This window comes from Meriones unguiculatus, chromosome 12 (genome assembly GCF_030254825.1).
Source record: "Meriones unguiculatus strain TT.TT164.6M chromosome 12, Bangor_MerUng_6.1, whole genome shotgun sequence".
NCBI classification, from domain to species: domain Eukaryota; kingdom Metazoa; phylum Chordata; class Mammalia; order Rodentia; family Muridae; genus Meriones; species Meriones unguiculatus.
Genome location: NC_083360.1, coordinates 31,044,078 through 31,069,816, shown reverse-complemented (window position 1 = coordinate 31,069,816; position 25,739 = coordinate 31,044,078). Strand labels below are relative to the sequence as shown.

At 52.2% G+C, this 25,739-nt stretch overlaps 1 protein-coding gene across 3 annotated transcripts; it reads right to left on the bottom strand.

Moving 5' to 3' along the window:
* On the bottom strand, positions 1-24,239 carry Ctbp1 (C-terminal binding protein 1). Of its 3 annotated transcripts, XM_021651785.2 has the most exons (10): positions 24,100-24,239; positions 19,142-19,334; positions 16,557-16,711; positions 11,188-11,332; positions 9,277-9,483; positions 3,125-3,339; positions 2,647-2,777; positions 1,869-1,996; positions 1,389-1,506; positions 1-952 (listed from the first exon to the last, which is right to left on the bottom strand). In XM_021651785.2, the coding sequence occupies exons 2-10, from the start codon at positions 19,146-19,148 to the stop codon at positions 766-768; spliced, it is 1,293 nt and encodes a 430-aa protein (XP_021507460.1). In that variant the 5' UTR covers positions 19,149-19,334; positions 24,100-24,239; the 3' UTR covers positions 1-765. The 3 variants fall into 3 exon arrangements, with proteins under 3 accessions (XP_021507460.1, XP_021507445.1, XP_021507454.1); XM_021651770.2 differs by lacking the exon at positions 19,142-19,334 and having other exon boundaries at positions 24,100-24,234; XM_021651779.2 differs by lacking the exon at positions 19,142-19,334 and having other exon boundaries at positions 1-949; positions 24,100-24,234.
* Positions 24,240-25,739: the final 1,500 nt, after the last annotated feature.

Sequence of the window (25,739 nt, the reverse complement as noted above, 5' to 3'; positions counted from 1 at the left end):
TGCCGGCTCTTTCTGGGATTTTTATTTCTTTAAAATAATTCATACAAATGGTTACAGTCACAAACATGATTTTAACCAAAATATTGCTAGCCTACCACATCAGCAGGACGGCACCACGCAGGCAAGGGTCTGGCAACCCCTGCCTCCCCCAGGACAGACACACTGGGCGCTGCATACACTCCTCTGAGCCACTCGCGATGCCGTCTTCATTTGGAACAAGGGGTTCATGCCAAAATTAGGAAAAACAGCCTTTGTTGTTTTTCTAAATTATTCTAAAAATAAGACAAGCAGGTAGAAAAACAATGCACTGTGTGGCATAAAAAAGAAAAACGGGAAGGATTCATTGTCCTGAGAAGTGTGCCGACGGCCACATTCCGGGGCACGTTCCGACGTAGAAAAGGAAAAATAATCTCAAACTGACTTGCTGAATGCTCCCTCAGGTTTTCTTTTTGTTGACAGCTAAGCAAACAAATCCTTGGTAATGTTCTAAAAACTGTACACAGACAAGAACATTCGTGATAGAATTAGCTACTAAACTTCTTTTGCTTAAACGAGGAACGCAAAGGACACAGGACAGTGAGCCAGCCCACAGGACGGGACAACTACAATCGACTTGGGGACGTGCTTCCTCTTGCCCCGCCTAGTGCACGCCTGGGCCAGTCTCTGGAGCGCCAGGGCCCACACTGGATGCCATCTCTGCACACTTGGGTCCAAGGGCGTGCAGCGCCCTCTACCAGGCGCCAAGGCTGGAGAGCTCCTCACAGGCTACAACTGGTCACTCGTATGGTCTCTATCCGCCTCAGGCTTGACAGTCTGGCCAGGAGAAGGAGCGTGGGGTGGGTGGGCCACAGGGGGCAGGCCATGGGACAGAGACATGGCGCTGGGAACAATACCTTCCACAGCAGCTGGGATGCCAGTGGGGGCCACACTCACCACACCTGGAGGGTACCTGCTGGGAGAGGAGGGCAGACATGTGAGCTCACCTATGGAGAACCCCACCTGCCACACACAGCCCTTTCTGCACAGGCATCAGTGACTCCTGAGGTCCAGAAGGGTTAGAGGCAGTGAGCACCTGGTCCGTGCTGGGCAGCGTCCCTGCCTGGCTTCTCACTTGAGGTCTTGCCCAAACCCCATTTCCGAACTCCTTTCAACTCTCTGGCCCAACAACAGTTCTGCACGGCACCCTTGTCTAGGAGGCTCCTAAGGCCTACCCTCTTGACCTCCTTCCAAAAAGCTCCATCCCACTCAATCCTCTACATCCATAGGAGCTTAAGTAACAGTGTACCCAAGTCAGATCATGGCCCCACTGCATTACCTACTGGTCACAGTCTCAGTTTAAGCCTCATTGTCCTGGAGGCTCTCCCCTACCCCTGCCCCTGCCTGCTCACCTGTAGGCAGCCCCATTGAGCTCAGGGTGCACCACAGCAGGGTCCATGCTGGCCCAGTGGGTAGCAGCTGTCAGGTGGTCCTTGTTGACACAGTTTTTCAAGCTATCTGGGATCCGGCCTGGGAGGTTGGGAGGTACACCAGAGAGAGATAGCAATGTGGGTTAAAACTACTTTCTCTGCAGGGGCAGGAGGCAGGCCCAGAGCCACCCTTTTTACCACAGCCCTGGCTTACTCCCTTGAACACCACAGTGCCTGTCCACCTGAGAATTCAGCTCCCAACCTGGAGACCTCAGCCTACACATGTGCCTTAGCTCACAAGCAGCTGATAGCACCCACCACTGCAGGTCTTCGTGTATGAAAATGATATATGTGCTATCCAACTTCATCCCCAAGGGATCCCCAGTAAGGGCTCATCCAAGTGTCACCTCCCCTGAACTGGCATAAAACAGACTTGTCAAGCCTGAGAGAACGGCTACCCACCTGTGATGGCTCGCCGGATTTCCCGGGCTGCCTCCTCTCGCATCTCAATGGACGCCTGCTCACTGTACCATGCAGCATGGGGGGTGCAGATGAGGTTGGGTGCATCCTTTAAGGGTCCCTGGCTAAAGCTGAGGATAGCACATACCCAGTCAGAGTGGTCTGAGCAGCTAAGTCTGGGGAGGGGCAGAAGGCAGCCAGACCTCGGATCTGAGGGCCCCTGAGGCATTTGTAAAAGTAGAATTGCAGGACTACCAAACCTACCCCAAAGTCTTAACAGAAAGGGGTGGGAGTCTCTCAGGCCTTAGGGGAGGAGCCCTGATGGGGTGTTACCACAGCCCTGCCCAGCAGAACAAACCCTAGGAAGGAGGGCTCTCAGTCTCCATTCCTGCTCTTCCCGTGGCTCATCACTCAGCTGGCCTACTACCCCATGATGGGCTTTGTCAGCTGCTGGAGCCCCAGGAAGGAAGTCAGCCCACACAGGACTGGAGGCTGCATACAAAGCCAAGTCGGCATGTGTCCTGACCCTGTGATCACCTGAGGGCTGGGACCACGGGACATCATGGACATCAAGAAACAAACTGAGAAAAAAGCCAAGCCCTAAGCCCAGCCCATTACTGTGCTAAGGCAAGATAAGATTCTTGAGGCTCTTGTCCCCCCTGAGAGCAGACAGCAAACCCTCCCCTAACCCAGCCAGCAAGAGGCCAGTGCTGAAAGACACGGTCTCCAAGTCATAGTCATCAGGCTGGTGGGCACAGTCCATCTGGGGGCACAGGAGCACCTGAAGGGCTCTGATTCATGCACGTCCAGCGCTGCGCCACGGATCCGCCCTTCCTTCAGGGCCTGGGCCAGTGCCTTCTCGTCCACCAGGCCACCACGGGCTGTGTTCACCAGGAAGGCTCCTTGTCTCATCTGAGAAGATAGGGTGACCGTGTGAGTGACTGACATTGGGGCTTCTTACTGTAGTGGCACACCACAAACAAATCTCACTTCCCACCCACTTGGACCGATGCAGACAGGCTCTGGGAGGGACCCTGGGCTGGGGGAGGCAGTGGCACCAGCAAGTACACCTGGTGTGTCCACAAAGTGAGGCAGGCCCAGGTATTAACTGCTGTTGCTGCCTAGGCCAGAGGCCCACCAGCTCCTGAGGGAAGGAAAGGGAGCAAATCCTGAGGGAGGGGTGCGGAGCCACACTGTCAAGAAGGGCCAGCACCGCCCTGAAGGGAAGGGGGGAGGGTGAAGGGGCAGCTGTGGCGCACCTGCTTGACAGTGAAGTCATTGATGAGGTGGTGGTTGTGCTCGTTGAGGCCGCAGTGCAAGGTGACGCAGTCGCTGTGGAAGAGCAGGTCCTGCAGGGTGCTCACCCGCTGCAGCCCCAGCGCTCGCTCGATGCCGTCGGATAGGTACGGGTCATAGAAGAGGACGTTGAAGCCAAAAGCCTTTGCCCGAAGTGCCACCGCCTGGCCCACACGACCTGGCAGGGTCAAGACGAAGGGAAACATTCACCCTCGGGCCTCACAGCCAGGATTCAAGGGGCCTCATGTTAACTCTACCTGCCTACGGAAGTTATACCCGAGCCCCGCAGCCTCAGCCACAGACACTTTGCAAGGCACCTGCTCGCAGGTACTGAGGCACTATATCCACACACCAACTACATGCTGGATGCAGATGGAGCGCAGACATCACAGGCTGCTTGTAGGAGAATGCTAGGAATGTGGTGTCTCCTGCAGCTCCATCAGGACAGAGTAATACCCACCAGAGAAACCCATCAAAAAGAAGGGTCAGGCACGCCTTGAAAGAGGGTAGCCAGGACAGCCTCCTCATGAAATCCAAGTTTGCGGGAGATAAGAGATAAGGTGATAGGAGCAAGTGTAAAGACTCTGCTCTAGGGCAAGGCCCATGACAGCTCAAAGGCCCTCCCAGTGGCTCTGCAGGGTCAGGACACAAAGGACAGGGAAAGTGAGTCAGGAGGCTTCTTCCCAACCTACATAACTGAAGTCTAGAAGGAATGGTGGGGCCAGGGGCATGCCAGTCACAGCCCAGGAGGGAGGACTCTGCAGAGCAACCAGCAACTGACCTCTGCAGAATCGAGGTGGAATGACAGAGGGCCACGGAAGGGCTTCTCAGTGCAGGGCAGCTGCTGCTGAGAATGTGAACAGTGGAGACACAGAGGAAAAACCTCTCCGGTGTTGAGTTCCGGGGGCTGCCCTGAAAATGGGCACTCTAAGTGAGTTGTTTCCTGAAGTACCAAAAGCTACACATCCCTAAGAGCACAACCACTCTAGGTATAAATGTCATTTGCCTTGGTCTCTACTATTCCTCTCTAGATAAGATCTAGTATACCACAAAAATTATAACAGATAAAACAAAAACAAAAAAAAGCAGATTCACAGGCAGCCCAGATGGTAGGATCAGCCCAAAGCACTTTTGATGTCTGCTACAAACATGTGACAGCATCATAGGTACATGTGAAAAACTAGAGGACAGTGAACTCCAACAGAGAAACTGTTCTCTACAAAAGACCCAGACACGTGTTCTAGAGATGGAAAAGCTGTATCTGCAGTGGAGAACCCATCAGAAGGTCTAATGACCAAAGACAGAACAATGGCCAACAGAAATGAACCAAACTCAAGTAGAGAGAAAACTGAACAATCACAGCTAATGCCAAAGAGCAAAGAACAAAGAATGGACGCGAGTGAAATATGGAGGGGAGAGAGCATATAGTACATCACAGCGGACCTAGGAGAGCATTGAGAAATGCCAGAGAACCTGCAAACCAGAATCCAGGGAAACCGCAGGGCAGGTCAATATGCAAAGACCAAGTGTGTTTCTAAACACCACAGGAAATGAAAATACAAAACTTGTAACAGTAGTTATGCCAAACACCTGGCTGGAAGGGTGGTGCCTAGGTCCTATCACAAGCACGGGGAAAGCACAGTAACAAGTTAACAAGCTCTGCTGCAAACATCCTGTATGGACCATTGCAGAACTCTGCTAACAGAAATCAAAACATGAAATAGGCTCACATATGTCTTGAGGACATGTTTGTGAATTTCAGAGACCAGTTTTCCCACAACATCACAAGGACTAAATAAAACACAAACTGATGAGCTGATTCTAAAGTGGAACTATCAGAAATGAATGAATGACATGGCCAGGTATGGTGGTGCATACCTTTAATGTTTTCAATGCCAGCACTTGGGAAGAAGAGGCAGGAACCTCAGTGAGTTCAAGGACAGCCTGGTCTACATAGCAAGTTACAGGACAACAAAGCTTAGACAGTGAAGGAAACCACTGAAAACAGAAAGCTAATGAAGGTATGATTGAGGAGACCATGTTCCAGCCCCAGCAAGGAGCAGAACTTGGCAGCTTCAGCCACATGGGTCTAACTTTAGAGTCAAGGATAGAAGAAAGGGTTTATGGAATCTCCCTCCAAGACTAAGGAAAGCCACTGAGGCCAGGCATGTGGCAGGGATGTCCCTGCACACAGGCCTAAAGAGGCCATTTCGTGAAGCTGTGAAGGTGAAGCCTGGATTGTCTTGAAGACCCCAAAATGTTAGAGATGGCAGAGCCACGAGATACCTGCCAAGCAGAGCTGATAACAGGGAGTGGACGCAGCCCAAGGGAAGGAAGTGTGCTGCAGTCAACAAAGCTGAAAGGGTTTGGAGACCTGAAGAGCTCTTTGACATCAGACATGGAGATGCAGTTTGGAGTTTGCCCAGGTGGTTTTCTGTCTTGCTTTGGTCCAGTATTTCTTTACTATGCTTCCTTGTGAAACGGTAATGTAATTCTATGTGCCATTTTATGTTGGAGGTATGTGATCTTTTATTTTGATTTTAGAGGGGATTAGATTTCATGAGTCTGAGAAGACACTTTCAACTTTAGACTTTTAAACATTGTTGAAACTGTATTATGATATGGCTACAAGCCTAATGGAGTGGAATGTTATAGTCTGAATAAAAATGGCCCTCATACACCCATAGGGAGTGGCACTATTAGGAGGTGTGGCCTTGTTTGAGGAAGTGTGAGTCAGTCTCTTCCTGCTGCCTGCTGATCAAGATACAGAACTCTCAGCTCCTTCTCCAGTACCATGTCTGCCTAAATCCCGCCATGCTTCCTGCCACAACAATAATGGACTAACCTCTGAACTATAAGCCATCCCCAATTATATGTTTTCTTTTATAAGAGTTGCCATGGTCATGGTATCTCTTCATAGCAATAGAAACCCTAACTAAGATAAATGACAAACAGGGTTTTTCCACAAAACAAGGTGTCTTGACCTACAAAGTGTAATAGCAAAGTATAACTGCTATTACTAAGGGGGATTCTTATTATAAATCAAAGAGGACTGGAGAGGGGGAACACAAGTTTGTTTGAGGATTCATTGTAGATGCTAATGTGAGCATTCTCAACTTGGTTACTGTAAAAGGGGAGAGAGATCTTTCTGGACTGACATATATTACCGTACTTTGATAGCTGGGGCCCAAAAGTTAGCAAAATCCAAGAGCTTTTCAACGTCTCTAAGGAAGATGAAGTCTGCTGTAGTGGTCTGAATGAGAATGGCCCCATAGGCTCATATATTTGAATGCTCGGTCCTAGCTTATAGAACTGTTTGGGAAGGATTAGGAGGTGTGTCACTGGAGGTGGGCTTTGATGTTTCAAAAGCACACACCACTCCCAGCCAGCTATCATGTTCATACTCATTCCGTCTCTTTGTCTCTTTCTCTTTGCCTTGTGGTTGTGGATCAAATATAAGTTCTCAGCTACTTCTCCAGCACTATGCCTGTCTTTTGTCTTGTTCCCCACCATGATGGTTATGGACTCTAAACTTCTGGAATCATGAGGCCTCATAGTAAATACCTTAAACTGCCTTGGTCATGTTTTGTTTTGATTTGTTTTTTGTCATAGCAATAGAAAAGAAACTAAAGACATCTGCCAACATGTTTTCAGAGAGCCCTTACACAAAGAAGGTTAAGAATCTTGGTGACCAATGAACCCAAGATCCAGCATCTGGTTACTTCATATGACCTGCAGCACAAACACCAACACACTACTCTAAAAAAAAAAAAAAAAAAAGGAAAAGAAAAAAAGGATGTATCAAGAAAAGTGAGGAGGAGGTTGCAGAATATGCTCAACTTTTTGGCCAAAAGAATAAAGAAAGCCAAAGAAAAACACAAGGAACAGATTGCCAAGAGAAGTAGGTTGTCCTCACTGAGAGCTTCTACTTCTAAGTCTGAGTGAGTCCAGTTAAAAATAGACTCTAAGAGTAACAAACAAATGACCAGACCTTAAATCTCCAAAAAAGAAGACACTGGAACAAAACACTGGGTGTGGCGGTGCATCCTTTAATGCCAGGACTATCTGTTATCAAGTTGTGGGCCCCACAGGACTACATAGCAAGACCCCGTCTTAAAAATAAAAGATCCTGCATTCCACCTTGGCCTGCCTACTGGGGAGGCAGAATTATGTAGCAAATTGCTGCCAATGAAGCCACTGAGCCCTGTGAATTTATTGTTACTCAACAAATTCGGACATTGTGGAAAGACACAAACATGTCTGTCTACGTTTCTGGTCTAACACACTCAAAATGCTGGGCAAGGTGGTCTGGTGGTTCACAACAGCTTCTTCTGCCCAGTGACCAAACAGAGCAACACAATCCTGTTCAACATGAAGAGCTCCTGAGCAAGACAGATGTGGTCAACACCTAAAACCTATGTTGGCTGAAAGAACACAAACCCAGGGCCCCTGCCCTGTGGCTCCATTTCAGTGGAACTGATGAGCCTAGCAAGCTGTTCCAGATGCAGCACAGGAACTGCAGGAGGGGAGGGCTTACAGAAGCACAAGGCGTACTCTATGAAGGGAGCAGAGCATGTTTCAGTTAAACACAGCGCTTTGCAAAACACTGACGGAGGACAAGGAGAAGGCAGAACACTTTGGGTATGGATAACAACCCTGGGAAAGTACCTGGCACATCCAACATTATGAAGCAAAACTTACAGCCCACCCTGCCTATGCACCCTCACTTATGAAGCAAACACTAATACTATATTCCACACGGAAGGCGGGCTCAACAGGCTGCTGAAAGAACACGAGATACAGGGATACACTGGGGGGCAGGTGCCCATTGCCCTTCCAGAAGGCCACAGTATGTAGAAGCAAGCCTCAGCACGGTTCTGTAGTTGGTAGACAGCAGTAACATGAATGAGGGGTCCCCAAGGTAGAGGGTGCAGCAACTCTAGAGCCCTTGCTGTGCACTGAGGAGGTGAAATTCACCCTCCTTGCTTGTATAGACTATACACTCACACACAAGTATGTCCACATGTATGACGACATCTGTGTCATCTACATCATCCACATGGGATTCATGTCACCATCCATGTCTCCTGAGCTCTGGTGGAGCTCTGGGCTGGCTACAGTGGATGGCATGGCCAGCAGAGAGGACAGAAGTGTAGGCTAGTAGGTGGTCAGTGGCAGCCATGTGGCACACTGGACAAAGTAACATTGCAAAGCAAAGGACACATGGCTAACCCCAGCACTAGTGATGAAAGCAGAGGCTGACCATGTAGACCGGAAGGCAAGACGTGGGGGCGGGGCTGCCCTGACCACTCACGTCTGCTCAGTGACACCCTTGACCGCTCACTCCACCCACACTTATTTTTTTTCCCCACCCTTCAACAAATCTCAGGGCTATGACCCTGAGGTAGGAGGTAGCACCTTCTCCTATATACTGGACAAGGAGGGCATAATCAGTGCCACAGAACACCAAATAGCTGGGAATGTCCACTGGGACGACAACAACTGTATCCCAGGCCTGTAACTGACGTGATCCCCCCCACCTTTCCATCTCTTGATGCTGGCAGCAGGGCTGAGGCAGGGGTACGGAACAGCCAGGGTCAGCCAAGGTGACCAGAGAGCCCTCAAAGGTGAAACTCTGGCACAACTTACTGTGCCATTTCTATGGGACACATAACAGATGGGCACCCACAAAAAGCTAACAGCTGCGAGAACAAGCAAGGAAGGGTGGGAACCAGCTACCAACTTAGCTGGTTGACAGCACAGGCCCTGAGGCCATACCCACTCAACTATCCAGAGCTGTGGGGGCTGAGTGTGTACGCAACCTTGTTTGCATAGACTATGGACATATGTATACCATGTGTGTCCATGTGTATACCCTGTCTGTGTAATCCACATCTGATGTACATGTCTGCCCATCCGTGACCTCCATGGATGGCACCTGAGAAAGAAGACATAGCCTGGTGTCCCGGACCCTGCCTCTGGACTGCATATCCTATGTCCTATCCTGGGCTAGAAATAGCAACACAACCAGCAAGTCCAGGGCCTCAACTTTATGAAGTGGAAGGGTGGCAGATGGGCATAGACTATTTGTGCTGAGTCACAGTGGCCAACACACCTAGTCCAATGATGCCCAAGGTCTCTCCACGGATCCTGGCCGCTCCTGAAGCCACCTCTCGGATCTGCTCTACACTCTGGACCCGAGTGCCTTCCCGAAGTGCCTGGTGCAGCCAGGTGGTTCGTCGGTACAGGTTCAGGATGTGGCATAGCGTGGAGTCTGCCGTCTCTTCCACAGATGCCGCGGGCACATTGCACACTGCGATGCCTACAAGACACGTGGAGACACATGTAGCAGACCCACAGCCTCCGGTCATACACAGGAAGAGGTGCTACAGCCAGAGCACACCCCAGTGTGCTTCAGCAGCAACCTGTCAGAGGGCACAGCCCACAGCTGCCTCGGAGACTACCTGTCTCTATTATTGGGCATATTTAAGCCTACACCTGCAGCCTTGTGCAACAGATACGGCAACCTACAAGCAAGCAGACCAGGCAGGGAACAGGCAAATGCTGCCCTGACCATTCCCAGCCTGAGTTATCTGGATGTACAGGTGGCTGAAAAGAAGCCAATGCCACCAGCACCCAACTCTTCCCCACCTGGATCACTGGCCACTCAACCTTCCTGAGCAGCCACGGCCACACTAGCAAAGGGCCAGAGCCAAGGCACATCTTGGGGCTGGCTGGCCCCCACCTGCTGACACTACATGAATTGCATCTTCCAGCTCCCCAGGGCTTCCCAGGCCGAACATGCCCTGGCTTTAGGGCTCAGTGACCTCCACTGTCCTGGGAGCAAGGCAGATGGGGCTTCTTCCTAGAACCACGGTGCCCGATTTTCCCAAGGGCCCATCCTCAGGCACTGTAAGCTGACACAGCTATGATGCCTTGGGCTGCCCCTGGCCTTTGTCCTCAGAGGACCCTACCATCCCAGCCATGAGACCATCCTCTATAGTGACCCTGGCCCCAGCTCTACTTCCCACCCTGGCTGGATGCTTTTGCCTGTGTTTCCCACTGAGGTGCTAGGACAGGACTGTGTTTTTCTAGAAACTATCTTAAGAATTAAAGGTATCTGACACAGGGAAGAACCAAAACAAGACCCACATAACAGAAATGACTCACTTGAAATAAACAGGGAACAGTGAGTAGTAGCAGGTAGCCCTGTGGCTCAGAAACAAAACTCTCCCCTGAGAAGACAGATGACAAGACATACCAGACTCCCCACAGCTGAGCCTAAACGACCAAACTTGGCCCAGCCCTGGGCCATCCCCAGCTGAAGAGTGAAGCCCGTGAACTCTAGGGACTATGAAGACAAACAGTGGGGCCTTGCCCAGGGAGAAGCAGGCCAGCCACCAAGGTTTTGGCCACTGCAGCTTGCCAGGGCAGCATAAACTAACAGAACAAGACTGACTTTCCCAGCACACTACTGAAGTTCTTGGCTGCCCAGCGGTTCTCACAGACAAGTCTGCTCCAGCCTCCCTCTGTAGCCTTACGGAGCAGAGGGACAGAATGATGTCAGCAATAGGCACTGCAGAGGGCAGCTTTGCCTTGTCAGCTGGCCACTAGCACAGAAACAGGCCACTCTGTGTGGCTAAGTATGGTTATGCTGTTTCAATATAAATACGTGCCTGGTGCAGACTCCTGCACGTGTGTACAATTCGAGCACGCACGGCTTCATGTGTATACCAGTATGGCTATAGTGTATATGCCCTTTTCTGTTGTTTTAGAAAGAGGACAATGACCTCCCTGACTGGCCCCTTGTCTCAACCCAAAGCCTGGGGTTTGGTAGCTTAGTGACAACAATGAGCGTACTTGCACCCACAACCTGTGCTGCCCACCACAACCTGCCCTGCTCATAAGCCCAAATCACCTCCAGTTCAAGGAGCAGTCCCAGCAGGCTTCTCCCAACTGTCTAACAGAGCCTGGAGGTTAAGTGAGACACCCTGGTGAGTAGAGACAGGGACTGCAGAGCTCCTACCTAGATCCCCAGCTGACTTGATGTCAATGTTGTCAAACCCGCTGCCAATTCGGACGATGATTCTGAGAGCTTTGAATTTTTCCAGATCTTCTCTGGTCAGTGTGATGGTGTGGTACATCAGGGCGCCCACCGCCTCATTCAGTACCTGCGTTGAGGGAAAACAGGCTGCTTACTAAACTGTCCAGGACCCAACAACAGTACCCAAAAGCTGAGCGGCCAGCCAAAAATGAGGGGCATGGGAGGCAGAGGGAGCACAAGGGAAGACACTGGAAACAACGCAGGGACAGCTGTGTTCTCTCAGCTGTCTCAGAGGAGCAGCATGCTACCCACGCTGCCTCAGCAGAGGGGCTGTGGGTGGTGTTCAAGGCAAAGACTAGCAGCACCACCTACCTGCAGGCAACCAGACTCTGTGGCCCAAACTGAGGCCCAGTCCACACCAGTCTCCTTGCGGAAGTGCAAAGAGCACCTGAGTTAGCAAACACGTCCAGAGGCACCTTAGATTGGGAGGGGCAGGGCCAGCCTCTAAAAGGGCACCACATCCTGCAACTAGCCAACTCTGGCACCTGTCCTCTTCCATACTGGTACTTCCTGCTGATCTGGTTAGCTGTGGAGCTAAAGCATCCTTCTGGGGCAGTGGCTGCTCCATGTGGAGAGACTGGTGCAGCCACCCTTTGCTACAGCTATACAACCTCAATAGCTAGGTGTATGACTCAGGACACAGAAAGCTGTCACTGAGGCACAACAGCCTTCACCTGTCATGAAGAACCACAGGGAGAAGACAGTGGTAGCCTTTCCACCCATTTTGGGCCCAGGGGCCATCTAGACTACTACATGAGGAAGAAGCAGCTAGGTGCTAAGGGAAGATTGTGAAAGGCTGAAACAGGGGCCTCTGGGAAGCTATGGTGAGTGGCCCCTAGAGGGCATAAGCTCAGGGCCAGGACTGAAGGCTGCTCCTGGCTTCAAGGAAGGAATCAGGACCACCACATATGCTATTTAGACCTGTATAGAAAAGTAGGCACCATTTCACGGTGGAGTGTCATGGAGCCCATGTGGGGAAGAGTGAAAAGGAAATGGGCAGCTGAGACAGTACAGGGAATAGGAATAAGGGGAGATTTAGGAAGTCCTTGCCTGCTTGTGCTGTATGAACTTCAGATGGACAATCATGAGCACAGGAAGGATGACCTGGGACAGCTCTGTACAACAGGTGAGGCTGGGGGAAGTCCCGCATAAATGATTACTTGCTGAGGTCCGTGGCAGATACAGAAGTACAGGCCAAAAATGGGCAGATCTCAGGGTAGTACTGGGAAGGGTCTGTAGTTAGGGACAGACTTAGTATCAGACATGAGCCAGGTGTCCAGCCTGATCAACCAAATGCACAGGGGTCCCTCACTACGTCTGCAAAGAGGTTGGCTGTGGACAGGATAGATCCATACTCTAGAAGCCTAAGCTGTGTATGTGTGTCAACACGCATGTGGACAGCCAGCTTGCTTTTTACCCTCAGCACTTAGCCATGAGAGCCATGTCTTTTAAAGGCGTGTTTTCAATGGACTGCAGAAGTACCAACAGGGAAGGAGGAAATCAAAGCATCTGGACCTTTACTGTACTGAGGGCTGCCAGTGCAAACTCTTCCATGATAAAAGCCAGTGTGTTTATTTATTCCCTAGAAACGAAGGGTCTTCGGAGGCTCTAGCCACAGTTGGCCAACTGCCAACTGACATCCTTATATCAACACTGGGCTTCCTACAACTAAAACACAGCCTACTGTACATCCACTACCGGTGCCTGAATTTGCCTTTTTGGGTGAAATCTGCCTGTGGGTGTTTCTGTCCTTTTTTCATTTTTTTTATTTTGTGTGTGTGTGTGTGTCCTTTATTTGGTACCTAGTATGAAGTCACCTCTGCCAGGCTGCATACCAGGGGTGGGCCTGCTAGATAGTGGGCAGGGTCTACAGCCCAGGTCACCAACACCACCCTCCCTGTACCTCTCCTATACGCCCTTTAGTACTGACAGTAGGTGCTTCTGAGTCTGCCCCTGGAGGATAGGCTTCCAACAAACTGTCCTTTGCAAGCAACCACTCAGACCTCCCCATCCACCAGCTAAGCTGTGTAACCAGGTCAGTGATTTGACCCTAGTACCTTATGTCCTCAACACCAAAATGGAAGGACATAGGTCCCTGATGTTCTTAACAGACACAGCATACAATGAGTGACCAATGTAGCTCAGCTCCCTTCGGTTGGAAATGGGCCCTGAGTGCACCCAGTGGCAGCAAGTTCTGAATGGAGCTCACACCCCAAACCACAGAGGTTTCATGGTCAGAGCAACGCTAGGTTCACTGTGCCAACCTCTTGCTGAGAGAACATTGAAGCTCCAAACCACTGTGGGTGGTTCTATCACCTGGCATGAACAGGAACAGCTATGGTGTGAGACTGCAGCTCTTCCCACCTCACCATCACGCCAGGTATTTTTCTGCTAACACAATCAAACACAGGCAGAGCAGATACCGGGGGGCCTTGCAGCTGTTCTGCTCCACAGAAGGAAGAGGCGTCCAGGTTTCCTGCTGTGTCCGTGATCACTTGGTGAATTGTGAGTTCTCTTGGGGCCAGAGAGGGGCTTGCTGAGTGGCTTACATAGCAGTGCTTTGCTGGCCAGCTCTCTGCAAGGGCTTCCTCTTCCTGTGGACTAGGAGGGCCTGAAGATCTTGCATATGGTCCTTGGGCAGTGCCCACTTGAACTCACTGAACTTTCCTCTGTTTAGTTTACTCTTTGTGTCATTTGAGCATGCCTACAGATTCCTTTTGGAAGCTTCATAGGACCTTTCTGTACAGATGTGTAAGAAAAGCACTCTTCTCCTGCTCTTCCAACCAGAACACCACCCTGGCACACCAACCTGGAACTTAGTCCACCAGCACTTTGTCCAAACACCTGAAAGCCACGCACATCCCTGGGTCCCCTGCTCTGTCCCACAAAGGCACTAACAATGGGTCTCAGAATCCCAGCACACTCTGAAAGGGGGACCTGCTGACCCATGGCAATAGACTCCTATATGGAGTGAAACCCTCTCAACCTTGTCCTGCTTCCAGATGCGTTTACAACTTGGGCCCAAGGTCACAGCTTAGCAGCTGCTGATCACACATTTCTGCCACTCATTTCTCACACACCTTAGGTACAGGGGGACTTCCTCTGGCCTTGGAGGCTCTGTACCCATGGGTCATGGAGCCTCGTTCTCCCATCTCCAAAGGATCCCTTTGGGAGCTTCCTACTGCCCTAAGTCCTAACTTAGCACATGCTGGGAAGGGCGTCCCTGGGTTCCTCCTGGATCCCATGTAGTTCTTAGCTGAAGATCATCTGGCTGAGAAGTTGTAAAGCACCCAGCCCAAGGATGTTGAGATCCCTGACACAGGTGACTTCCCCACATCTGGTGGGCATCTTACAGCCCCTCTAATAGACCTCCTGGGTCAATGGCAGAAGAGCCAAGGTCTGGAAGGTTTTCTTCATCATGTTCTTCACTGATAAACATTTTCATCTGCAACGTAGACAGTAACACTCAGCCTGTTGTGAGGACTATTTGCTCTAAAAAGGTGGAAATCCCCACACAGCAAGGATATATAAGACATTTATTTCCTTTCCACCCCTAGAGACAGGTGTCCCATATGCTCTGTTGCACCCTCACAGCTTTTTGGTACCAGACTCTTGTCTGCGGCTGTGCCATTCCCAGCATGCGGCTTCCCTCTTGTGGTACAAGGGTCCTAACCCAGACTTCTGCTGTCACAGCCAGTTTCCAGCCAGTGGAAAGAAGGAGAGTGATTTCCCTCAGTGACATGTACCCAATGTGCTGTGTGCCTGTGGGCCATAGCTGAGCCAGGCAGGATCTGTGCAGAATATAATCTGCCCAGAGTATCACCGAAAGCTACTGAGGGCTTCCCAGCTTGGGATGGTGTGAATCAAACTGCCATACCTTCAGGTACAGGTGACTGTGAGCATGTCTGCTAGGACAAAGGCCCCCAAGTATGGCTGCTACGCCGTAAGGGTGTCTAACAGGACAGAGCGCCGCTGTTTACTGTCCATGCCATGCCACAGGCTCAAGGCCCTTAACCAACACACTGTTTCCTATTGTTGGAGAAACTCTTCCACCACTGTGTCCTCAATTTCTACATCTAGCTCCTCCCCCGAGTCCTGGGTTCCATTAACTTGTCTCCTCCTTGTCCCCACGCTCTCCACCAGGTGTAAGAATTTCAGACTTCTGATCTCCCCCTGCTTACTACTATGCCTTAAGCGGTAATCCTCACTTTTAGCGTTGGTGTCTTGCAGCCCTATGTCGTCAACTTTGCTCCTTCATACCTACCACATGGACTTCAACATGGCAATCTCAGTCTCTCTCCTGGCTGAAGACAGCCCACTCCACAGTCATACTGGAGCTCTCACAGGTCGTAGAGCCTTTCCTCCTTGTAACTGAGAATTTATGTGGCAAGTGACAAGTACCCAAGGACTACAGACACACACTGGGGGCAGGCTGGAATGACTGTCCAGATGACTCTGCAGCCACTGGGGTAGCTGTAGGCTCACTATATGCTAAATCCCATGCCCGGCAGACTTAGAGGGCTGGGTGGTAGGCTATGTGAAGGTAAGTTTAGAGATGGGGTTCACTGCCTCTGCTCTGAGGCAGCATCTGCAATGGGCCAAAGACCCTCCCTTCGAGGCCATGGTGCCACCGAGAGCAAAGCTCACCATTCTTCCTAGTGAAGCAAATCTCTAGGATAGCCATCCGAACCATTCACAAGAACGGGTACCAGGTCCCTTGTGGTTTCAGCGCCTCACTGGTTCCACCCTGTCAGCTCCTGAACGCTTTTTAGGTTTATTTTAGGGAATGTTTCCAAGCTGTCTCCAGTGGAAAGTCTGAATTGGTCATGACACAAGCAAAAAAACAGATGAACACACCTCAGGTAACAGAGGAACTCAAAGGTCTGAGCAAACATGAGTCACAGAAACTGCTCAGAGATGCTAACCACCGACCATAAGCTCTAGGCAGGCACAGTGGGTAAGGCTGGCATTACCCACTTCTGTGTTTCAGGTAGCATCCAGGATAATCACTGCCGGGTGCTCACAGTGCCACTTCTAAAGAACTGGCTGTGATACAAGTCAACCAAGAAGATACAGAGTAAGCCCACCCTACCTCCTGACAAGGCCAGGGTCAGTGACAGGCCACCCAAGACCAGGTGGCATTTAGACCCACTGTGGCCAGGGGCCAAGGAGCATGATAGTGTTGTGTGCTCACTCAGACTGCAGCCTAAGGTTGCACGGCCCATGCTCTGGAGCCCCCCACTCCCCCAGGAAGCTTGGGCAACTATGAATACGGACGTGTACAACACTACCTTCTCGTGGATCTCCTGTGTGGACTGTGCGTCACAGAAGGCTACCGTGGCCACATCCTTCAGGATAGGCATCTCCACTGTGCAGTCCCGGCCGTCCAGCAGCGCCACCAGGGGCCGGGGGTGCATGGGCCCATTCATGATGGGAGGTCGGACGCCTGCAAGAGAGGAGCAGACCACTTAATGCCCTCAGCCGCTCCAGTCTGTGACCTGAGGACTATGCTACCTACTAGAGTTAAAGAGATCATCCCTGAGAACTTGCTGTACTCAGCATCTGGTTACATGGGGCTTTGTAGAAAGCAAATTAAAACTGTAAAGAAGAAAATGGAGTTTGCTATGCTCACTGACTGATGACTGAGTAGACTCAGACCATCAATCCCTCAAGGGCATAGGACCTGAAATCCTGGAGACCCTCAGGGGACTGTGGCAGACAGGAGGACAAGGGAGGTAGGAGGCACCTCAGGCCTGGTTCCCTACAGCCATAGGCTATCTTGTCAACACAGGAATGTGCAGATCACAAAATGATAGGATTCAGGAAAGTGCCTGGTTGCTCTTTGCTGCTTAAAATCAGCATGTGACTGCCCAGAACCCCATAGAGAGAGACCACAGTGATTTTAGCATGTGACCCTACCTGATATCATTCCTAGTAATAGATTTCAAAGCCCAAAACACAATGTGACAGTGAAAAAAAAGGGGGCTATGACAACCTCAGAACCCGCCTCCCAGATCAAGATAAGAAAGAGCCTTAGGCCTAGAGTGTAAGTCTGAGGACTTGCCTAGTGGATGTAAGGCCCTGGGTCTGATTCCTAGCTCCACCAAAGCCTTTGTGGACATAAAATCAGCTTGTTACCAATATGACACACTGGACTAGACCCCACTTGGGGCCAAATACAGTAGCAAGGGCTTCCCAGGTACACAGAGAACACAGTAGTCGCAGGTACTGTCTGGCCACCTTGGGCTGGGCAGCAGACACCTCAAGGAGGACAAAGGTAGGTCCACAGTAACAGGCAGCACTAGGCAGGGCTTTGTCCAGCCCTAGAGCCTCCCACAGAGTTGACCAAGAGAACAGACAAGGCACAACGGGGATTGGCGGACAAGAAACAAGTCGCCGCAGTCTCCCACTGAGTGGGCCAGAGGTAGCCCTGAAACCATTGCTGTCTAGCAGCAGCCTCTGCAGTCTCCATCACCTTTCTTGACTCCAGGGACAGAGGCGGCCCCCAGCTGCCAGTGCCAAGAAAGTGCCCCAGAGAATCCATGTCACAGAAAGGCAGTGCTCTAGGGACTGTCACACCCAGGTACAGCAGAGCTCTGAGTGCTCCCAGGTCTAGAGCTGGATACCTGGGCTATGACAACCACCCAGAGATAATGGAACTGCCTCCTAGACAACACCAAGCCCAAGGACTCCAGCTGTGGGACAGAGGTGTTGCTGCACAGAGCCTTCCCCAAGGTCATGTGCCTGAGAAGACACAGTTATACCCATCCATGCCTTGATAAACAGTGAAAGTAAAGGTGCTGAAATTAGATGGGCCCAGCCTACAAGATGGGGTCTGCAAGGTCACAGGCATCTGCGTACTCCCTTCCCTGACCCCTATGGACCACATTCCTAGCTATCCCTATCACCAGACAGCAGAAATGTACAAACAACAACAATCTACTTGTCCTCCAACTTGGATTTGCAAAGTGGTTTTTCTCACATAAAAGCGTTACTTCTTGTAGCAGGAAATGGACTTACTGCTATTTTAAAAGGGTTGATAAACACCTACTTTTCTCATTCCCTGGCTTCAGCACCACACTCTGTAAGAATCACCACTGTGGTGAGCAATGTCCTTGTCCACAAATCCTCTAAGGCTACAAAGCAAGTTCTTAGAGCACAGTCTGAACCTATTGTCTGGGAAGTGGCCTACACCTCATCGAAGACCTGCCCAGCCTGACAGCCTGATGGAAACCCTACTCTCTCACCCTGTAAACAACTCCTCCAGGAGGACCTATGGATGCAGGTGTGGCTAGGCTGGGGTCTAAGCCTCCATTTTCATTCGGGATGACACCCAAAGATTCATGTGGAAGGACAAAGACCAAGCCCTTGAAACCCCAGTGGGCTTGTGGTGGCCCCTCTTCATTTACAGAGCTGCTGCAGTGCTAGGGTTCTCCCAAACAACACCACCCAGGAAGCGGACGGGTCTGGTAACTAGACCCATGCTATATAGAAACACTAGCCCAGGGCTGAGCTTACTTAAGAGCCTTTTCCAGGCTGAAGACAGAAAAGACAAGAAACCCCTGCTGAGCCGTGCTCAGGATCTTGGGTCTGCATGGGGTACACACAGCCTCAGAACCGACCCTCAAGCACTTCATGTAAGAGCTGGCCTCAGAACCCACCTCCACACCCTTGGGACACTCTTCTGACAGAAACCAACCCCTAGCACAGTAGCTAGATAAGCACTGACCAAGGCAGCCTGCAAAACCAAGCACATTCTTCAGGCATCCCACTGTCTCAGCCATAGGTCAGTCTGCCTAACTTATGGCTATGCAGCCCACGTCCCTCCAATATAGTTCCTTTGAAGAGATGGCTTCACTTGGCAGCCCCTACCAACCTGACATTGCTTAATTGGGGCGGGGTTTCCACGACCATGAATTCGCCTGTCCAAAGCTTTTTGTCTTCAGAATCCCCAGGCCGAACCGCGTTCTGTCACGGAGCCTCATCCCACGTCTTATTGTCTCCAACCAAAGCTCTCAGGCTTCTGCTCCACAGCAGCCACTGAAGCCTGCGTCGGGTTCAAAGTCTTACTAAAAATCAAACACAAGAGACAAGTTAAAATGCCATCAAAGGCCAGCTAAAACTCAGACTCCAGGAAGCTTCATGAAAGTTAAGCGTTTTGCTATATTCTTAGCCCTCTCAACTTGCAGCAGCCAGAAGATCAACCTGGATAGCAAGGCACTCCCTCACTCTGAATTTGTGATTCCAGGTTAGGGCAAGCCCCCAAGTCATCTATGTGTGCCCAGGAACAGCTCTGTAGTTGGCCACATCATAAGGCTTCCGGCTCAGCCCAAGGTTCTCAAACTGGAAGGTAAAGGTAGCCAACATTGAGTACAGGGCCATGAAACCACAGAATGGGGCCTACCACCTGGTCTTGGGAGTTTCTCCTTATATTTACATTTCCTGACATGCAAGGCTGTCCCAACCAAGTCCCAACATGGATCTTTTAACAAGGCTTTAAGGAAAGCTTGCTAGGTGCTGGCTTTCCAGCATTCCACCCAACTTCCTTCCCTGCTCAAAGCACCCCAGCACAGCTAACAGTCACTTGGTTCTCCTGAAAGTGCGGCCTAATCGTGTTCAATGTGTGGGCCATGATACCCAAACACATTTTGGCAGAGCCTGTAGCCCAGAAATTTAGGATTATTACAGGTGAGCACAAAGGCCCAGCGCCTGAAATGTGTTACTGAGCAACCAAAGCCCTGGTCCCTGTTCCTAGCATGTAGACCCCTCAGTTTAGCTGGACATCAGGCTCGCTAGGATGGAACCTGGCCTTGCCACCCGTTAGCACCACCAAGAGACAACACCACCTGTCAGCCAAGGCTCTGGAAGCTCATCCAGAAAGGCCACATGTGGCCACCAATCCAAGGCAGGTTGGAGCCTCAGGACCCAGCACCCCATGTATTTGGGGGAGATCTCCTTCCAGAAGACTCACACTTTTTCACAAGTTCTCTCTGAGTCCCAGCACATTCCCTACTGCGGGTTTCCAGGACATGTGCAGCCTTGAGGAACACTACAGACAATGCAGAGCTAGTTAGTAAAACAGCAACAACACCCTTGAATCACAGCCCTGCCTGTGCCAGGCGCCTGCCACAGGCACAACTCTCCCCTTAGTAGATGCCATGCTGGACTTCCCCAGCAGAGGGCGGTAAGGAGCCACTGCAGAAGGAAGGAACCGGAAGTCAGGATGCTGGAAGCTCTGGCCGACAGACTTGTGCAATAGCAAAAGCTGCAGCTATCTGGGCCATTCTGTCTCAAACAACCAACCAAAAAAAAAAAATCATCCTGAGAATGGCCAGCATTTCTCAACTACCCTTCAGCCTCTCAAATCCTATGTTCCACAGCCAGCTGTGATTTATATTTACATCAGGTAAGGCACATAATAGAAACCATGATAAAAGGCATGGATTTGCCACGAAGGCTCATTTTCAGTAATGCTGGTCAACTGTGTATAACTATGTGTGTCACTGTGCCTGAGAACACCTGCCCAATCCAAAGTCAGCTGGGAAAACTGTTCTCACTGGAAGAGCACAGGCTATGTGAGATAGTCTTATTGGCTTATTGGCGCTATCACCTCCCTGCCCTTCTTAACAGGACATCTTTACAAAGCTGTAGGGAGGCCTGGCCTTGTAGAGGACACAGAGGTCACGGGGCCTGCAGAAAGATTCACTGGAGACTTGTCTCCAGACAAAGCAGCCCTGTGTGCATTTCTACTGGGGACAGCTGCAGGAAGAGAACCACAGCCACACAAAACTAAGAGAAGAACCAGCAGTGCCCGGGGAGGGGTGCAGAGCTCTCTGGGTCCCCACTCCCTGGGAGCTGCAATACAGCACCTTTGGCCCATGCAACATCACCTCGAGTCTGCTACACTTTCTCTTGAGCCACCCAGGCCAATGCAGCCCTGTCCCTCAAAGTCCTCAAGCTCCTACACTTCCCACATAACACAGGTCTGGCGCTGACGGGGGGTGGGGGGAAGAGACGCAAATACCTAGGACCTCACAGAAGCTAAGTCAGGCAAGGCCGACAGGGGCCACACTAAAAGTTTCCACTTCATAGGAAAGGAGTGTGTCTTCTAAAGCCACCACCCCACACAGCACAGAGCCTAGGCTCTGGGAAAGATGGCACATGTTTATAACCACGGCCCTCAGTACCTGGGGGACCACGGAGCTGCAACAGCTGCAGGAACACTGAAAGACTCGGGAGGCTGAGCTTATCTACACAGAACTCTCAAAGTCCCTGCTGACGGTGATGGTGAGGACGCAGAATGCAGGCACTGGTGCTGGCAGACTGCCAGGTGACAAAGCTGAGCCACAAAGCCAACTCAACGTAAGCTGCTACTTCTCTTGAGCAGCTGACATCCCAGGGCTTGAGGCAGGCGACCCTGCCCAGCACCATGCAAGCCAAGTCCTTTGCCTGCCACTACAAGGATGAAAGCTCATGTAAAGGTGTTGCCACGCAGCAAAGACCTCAGGACATGTCTGCTTCACACACCACACCAAGGAGCCACAGGGCCACCAGGTCACACGGACAGGGTTCTATCCAGGAGGTCCTCAGCAGTACTCTGAGGGTGAATGTTCACAGCAGCTTCTTGCCAGGCTACTCTGCAGGGCACTCACCACTGGAGTTCAAAAGGCAGGTAGAAACAGTAGGCTGGTGGAAGGCTTGGGGGCATTTCTCACCTGGAACCCTGAAGGGGAAACTGGACCTCTCTGAGCCTGAGGCCCATCTGGAAAAAGACTAAGCACACAGGTAAAAGCCAACTCCAGGCCCACTAGTGAGAGAAGAAAGATCAGAGGCCAGAGCATAAGCAGTGTATCACTGAGGTCCCACCAAGAATCTACAGGCTCCAGTCCACGTCATGTACAATTAGCATGGCACAGTGCCCTCAGACATCTGTGGAAGCCAGGCTGCCACATACAGTAGGGCCATGCCTGACCAAGCTTCAGAGCACAGAAAGGGCAGCTTAAACCACAGCTGCCACCCTAAATAGTAACAAGGCAAGGAAACACAGTTCTGGAGAACAGTATCACCCCACACTCCCCACAGAGCTGTCCCTGAGCTTGGCGCATCCACAGCTCTTAGCCCATGTTGCAGGTGAAACACAGACCACACATGAGCCCAGGCCCAGATTCATGTCTACTGCCATCATTCTTCCAAAGATCATGCTGCCCCTGGACTCAAAGATGTTGGCCCCACTCTATAGCAGTGGACCCGATGTCCTGCATGCCAACCACGCTGGGGTAGGCATCACATACATTCTGGTTTATAATGGGCACATGCTGATTCTGGGAAGTGACAAAGCAGAACACACAGGCACATACTACCTGGGGGAAAAACCACTAGGTGTCATCTTGCTGATAGGGTTCACCTCACTGAATAGCATTGGACAACTAAACTCTTTCCCTTTTCTTTCCTAGAAGGCAAATGTGTCCTAAACAATCACAAGCTCATCAGGACAAGGGGCATGAACCTGAGGGCCTGGAAAGGCTTGACAGGCAAGGTCTGGATGAAGGCTGTCCTCCTGACTTCTGGAAGGCAATGGGCCTGACCTCTCCACCCCACAGGAAATTCTGGCCTATAATCCTGCTGGCTTGGGTGCAGAGCCTCTTCCCACAAACATACACAACTATATATACATATGTGCTCTCAGAAATCTGTGGAAACCAGGCTGACACATACAGTAGGGCCATGCCTGACCCTTCAGAGCCGAGAAAGGGCAGCTTTGTGTGTGTGTGTGTATGCATGCCTCCAGGGAGTTACAGCTCTGAAGTGATACAGCCTTTGGGGAGAGGTGGGGTACCCACCACCGTTCCAGGATGGAGGGCAGGCCTGGAGGCCCTTATCCCATCACACCCTGAAACAGACTGGCAGTATCTGCAAAATGGCCTCGTCTGATAAGCAGTGTGGTAGGACATCATGGGGCACCTCTCTCCTTCCCTCCTGCCCACGGTTCTGTATTTCCTGCTGGCAGCACTTGCTGCAAGGGTTTTTCTTCTGCCATCTGCCCTTGTGAGGGCAGAGCTGGGGTTAAGCCCTCACATTGTTAGGGTGGAAGACCCAAGGAGAGGGACACCATGGGACGCTTAGACGGTGGGCAAAAGCTCCTCCCGGCTCTTCAACCTCTGGGCAGCCCCGCCCGAAGGTGGGGTCGGCTCCACTGCGCGTGCGCTACGCTGCGCGGCCAGCAAATGCCAAGGAAGGACTGGGTGCCCTCCACCAGCAGGACCTCTGTGGTTTAAGGACTTAACAAATGAATAAAAAAACTCAAATGGTCCAAACCCAGTGGCCAAGCTGCGCATCACTAGGTCGCCTAGTGGCGTGATAGGCGTGTAAGCTACCGATGCTCCCTCAGTGCCACCTCCAGAGAATGCCAGCTCCCGGATCCACCGAGGCCCAGGCGGGATCCGCAGGCTAGGTGTCACTAAGGGGACACCTAGGTCCCACCCGGGTGTCCACAGGAAGAAGCCTCGCGGGACCGCAAGCCAGGAAGACAGGCCCAGCGTGGTCACAGCCTGGGTCCTAGCACCACAGGCCCCTTTGTCACCTGCGCGGGTCGCGAGCCGGCAGGGAAGAGGGAGGAGAAAAAAAAAAAAAAAAAATAGGGACGCGCAAACGCACGCGCACTCATGGGCAGCAGTTCGCGCATGCGCAACGCCTGCGGCCCGCAAGGGAAACCCCCCCACAGCGCGCGCCCCGAGCGCGCACGCGCACTCGCACACAAAGCCAGCGCCGCGCGCGCCCGGCCGCCCCGCCCCCGCCCCCCCGCCCGCAGCCGGAAATGCGCGCGCGCGGCCTTACCCAGCGGCAGGCCCTTGTTGAGCAAGTGCGAGCTGCCCATTGAAAGGCGCGGGTGGCCGCGGGCCCCGATGAGTCCGGCGCTCTCCGCCGCCGCGAGCCCTGCGCCTGGGGCGGCTTCGGCGCAGTCCGCTGCTCCGCCCGGCCGCCTGCGCCCGGCCGCCGCCGTGCCGAGCCGCCACCGCGCCGCCAGCCGCGCTCCGACCGACGAGCGGGCGGGGACAGGCGGCGCGCGCGCGCGGGCGGGGCCTCGGTTGGTCTCCTGTTTGCCGGCGAGGCGGCGCGCTGGACGTACGCGGGCGGCTCAGGGGCCGCGCTGCCCGCCGGCCCGGCGCTGGGCCCCCACCACCCGCGCCCCTCCCAGGCTGGAATCTCTTTCTGGACACGCCCCCAGCTGTACCCGCCCTGAGCCTCCCCTCCCTTGCGCGTACCCGGGACTGCGCCTCTGCCACTCCTTGATGCGGTGACCCGGGCCGGAGCCCGCGTGGTGGAGCAGCCCATCCGCGTGGGGCGCTGCCGGGCTTGTCGCCGCGGCCTCAAGCGGACAACAAGAGGGGCGCGCCAGGCCGAGTGCCGCTGGAGCTGGGGCCGTGGACCCAGGATCCAGGAGCTGGACAGCGCCCCAGCCAGGGAAGGTGATCTGTGCGCAGGGCCAGAAGCCCACCACGCACCCAGAGTGGGGGTCTAGCTATTGCTGGGACTGTCAGGCAGGTGTGGCAAGTGATACCGCTTGACTGTTAAAATCAAATCAAATCACGAAAACAACCCAAACTGAAGGGTGCTGAAGGCCATCTTGTTACCTACGTGTTTTGCAAATCAAATCTTTGAGAAAGGTGGGCAGATTCAGCGACGGATGACAGGGTCTAGGCTTCTGTTTACACAACAAATGCTTTTGAAAATACCTTCCGATTTGATGCGTTAGCAGACAAGGATGGAGAAAAGATCTAACAGGTGGAGTTTCAAACCTGCTGTGGTACTTCCTAAACAGACTAGGTCTAGGGGGAAGACCAGCAGACATATAATGGCCCGACCCGGGTCTGCCTCTCTTGCTCTGCTCCAGTTTTCTCAGGCGGTAGGTAACTCCCTACAGACCCTCCACACGGGCCCCTCCCAGTTCTTCCATCCTAGCATGGCAACTCCATGGCAGCCTGACACCTCCCGTTTCTTTCTCACCCTGCCCAAATTCTTATTTTCCTCGCACAGTGCGATCAGGACCACAACACTCCATCCTTGTGAGGGATTATATCAGGGCTTGTTTAAAAACCCTTAGGACTGCCCCCCCGCATTGCCATCACAGTGACTTGGACCCTTCCTCTACTCCGGGGACAGTCCCTGCCAGCAAGGGTCTGTTCCTGAGGATGTGAGGTGGAAAGCCGCTGGGTAGAGATGTCTAAGGTGGTTCTGAGCACGCCCATCCTAGGAGACCCTGTGACCTTATGATTGCCCAGAGGCACCTACACTAGCTGCTTCTGAGAGAATCTGGTGTCTGTGGCGCCAACTCACCCTGCACTCCACTCTGCTCAGCACTGCTCAAGGCCTGAAGCCCTGAGTCATCCTCCTAGTGCCAGGCAGCCAGTAAGAGTGATGTCTCCGACACAGGCCACAGGCTGTGCTAGGTACCTGTTAAATGGACCCATTCTGCC

What these genes read in the sequence shown, in the direction of transcription:
- Ctbp1 (XM_021651770.2), bottom strand. Translation starts at nt 24,139, where the DNA reads ATGGGCAGCTCGCACTTGCTCAACAAGGGCCTGCCGCTGG. An exon ending in CTTGGGCATCATTGGACTAG is followed by an intron (nt 3,340 to 9,276) that starts GTGTGTTGGCCA and finishes TGACCCTGCCAG; the next exon opens with GTCGTGTGGGCCAGGCGGTG. An exon ending in AATCCGGCGAGCCATCACAG is followed by an intron (nt 1,507 to 1,868) that starts GTGGGTAGCCGT and finishes CCAACCTCCCAG; the next exon opens with GCCGGATCCCAGATAGCTTG.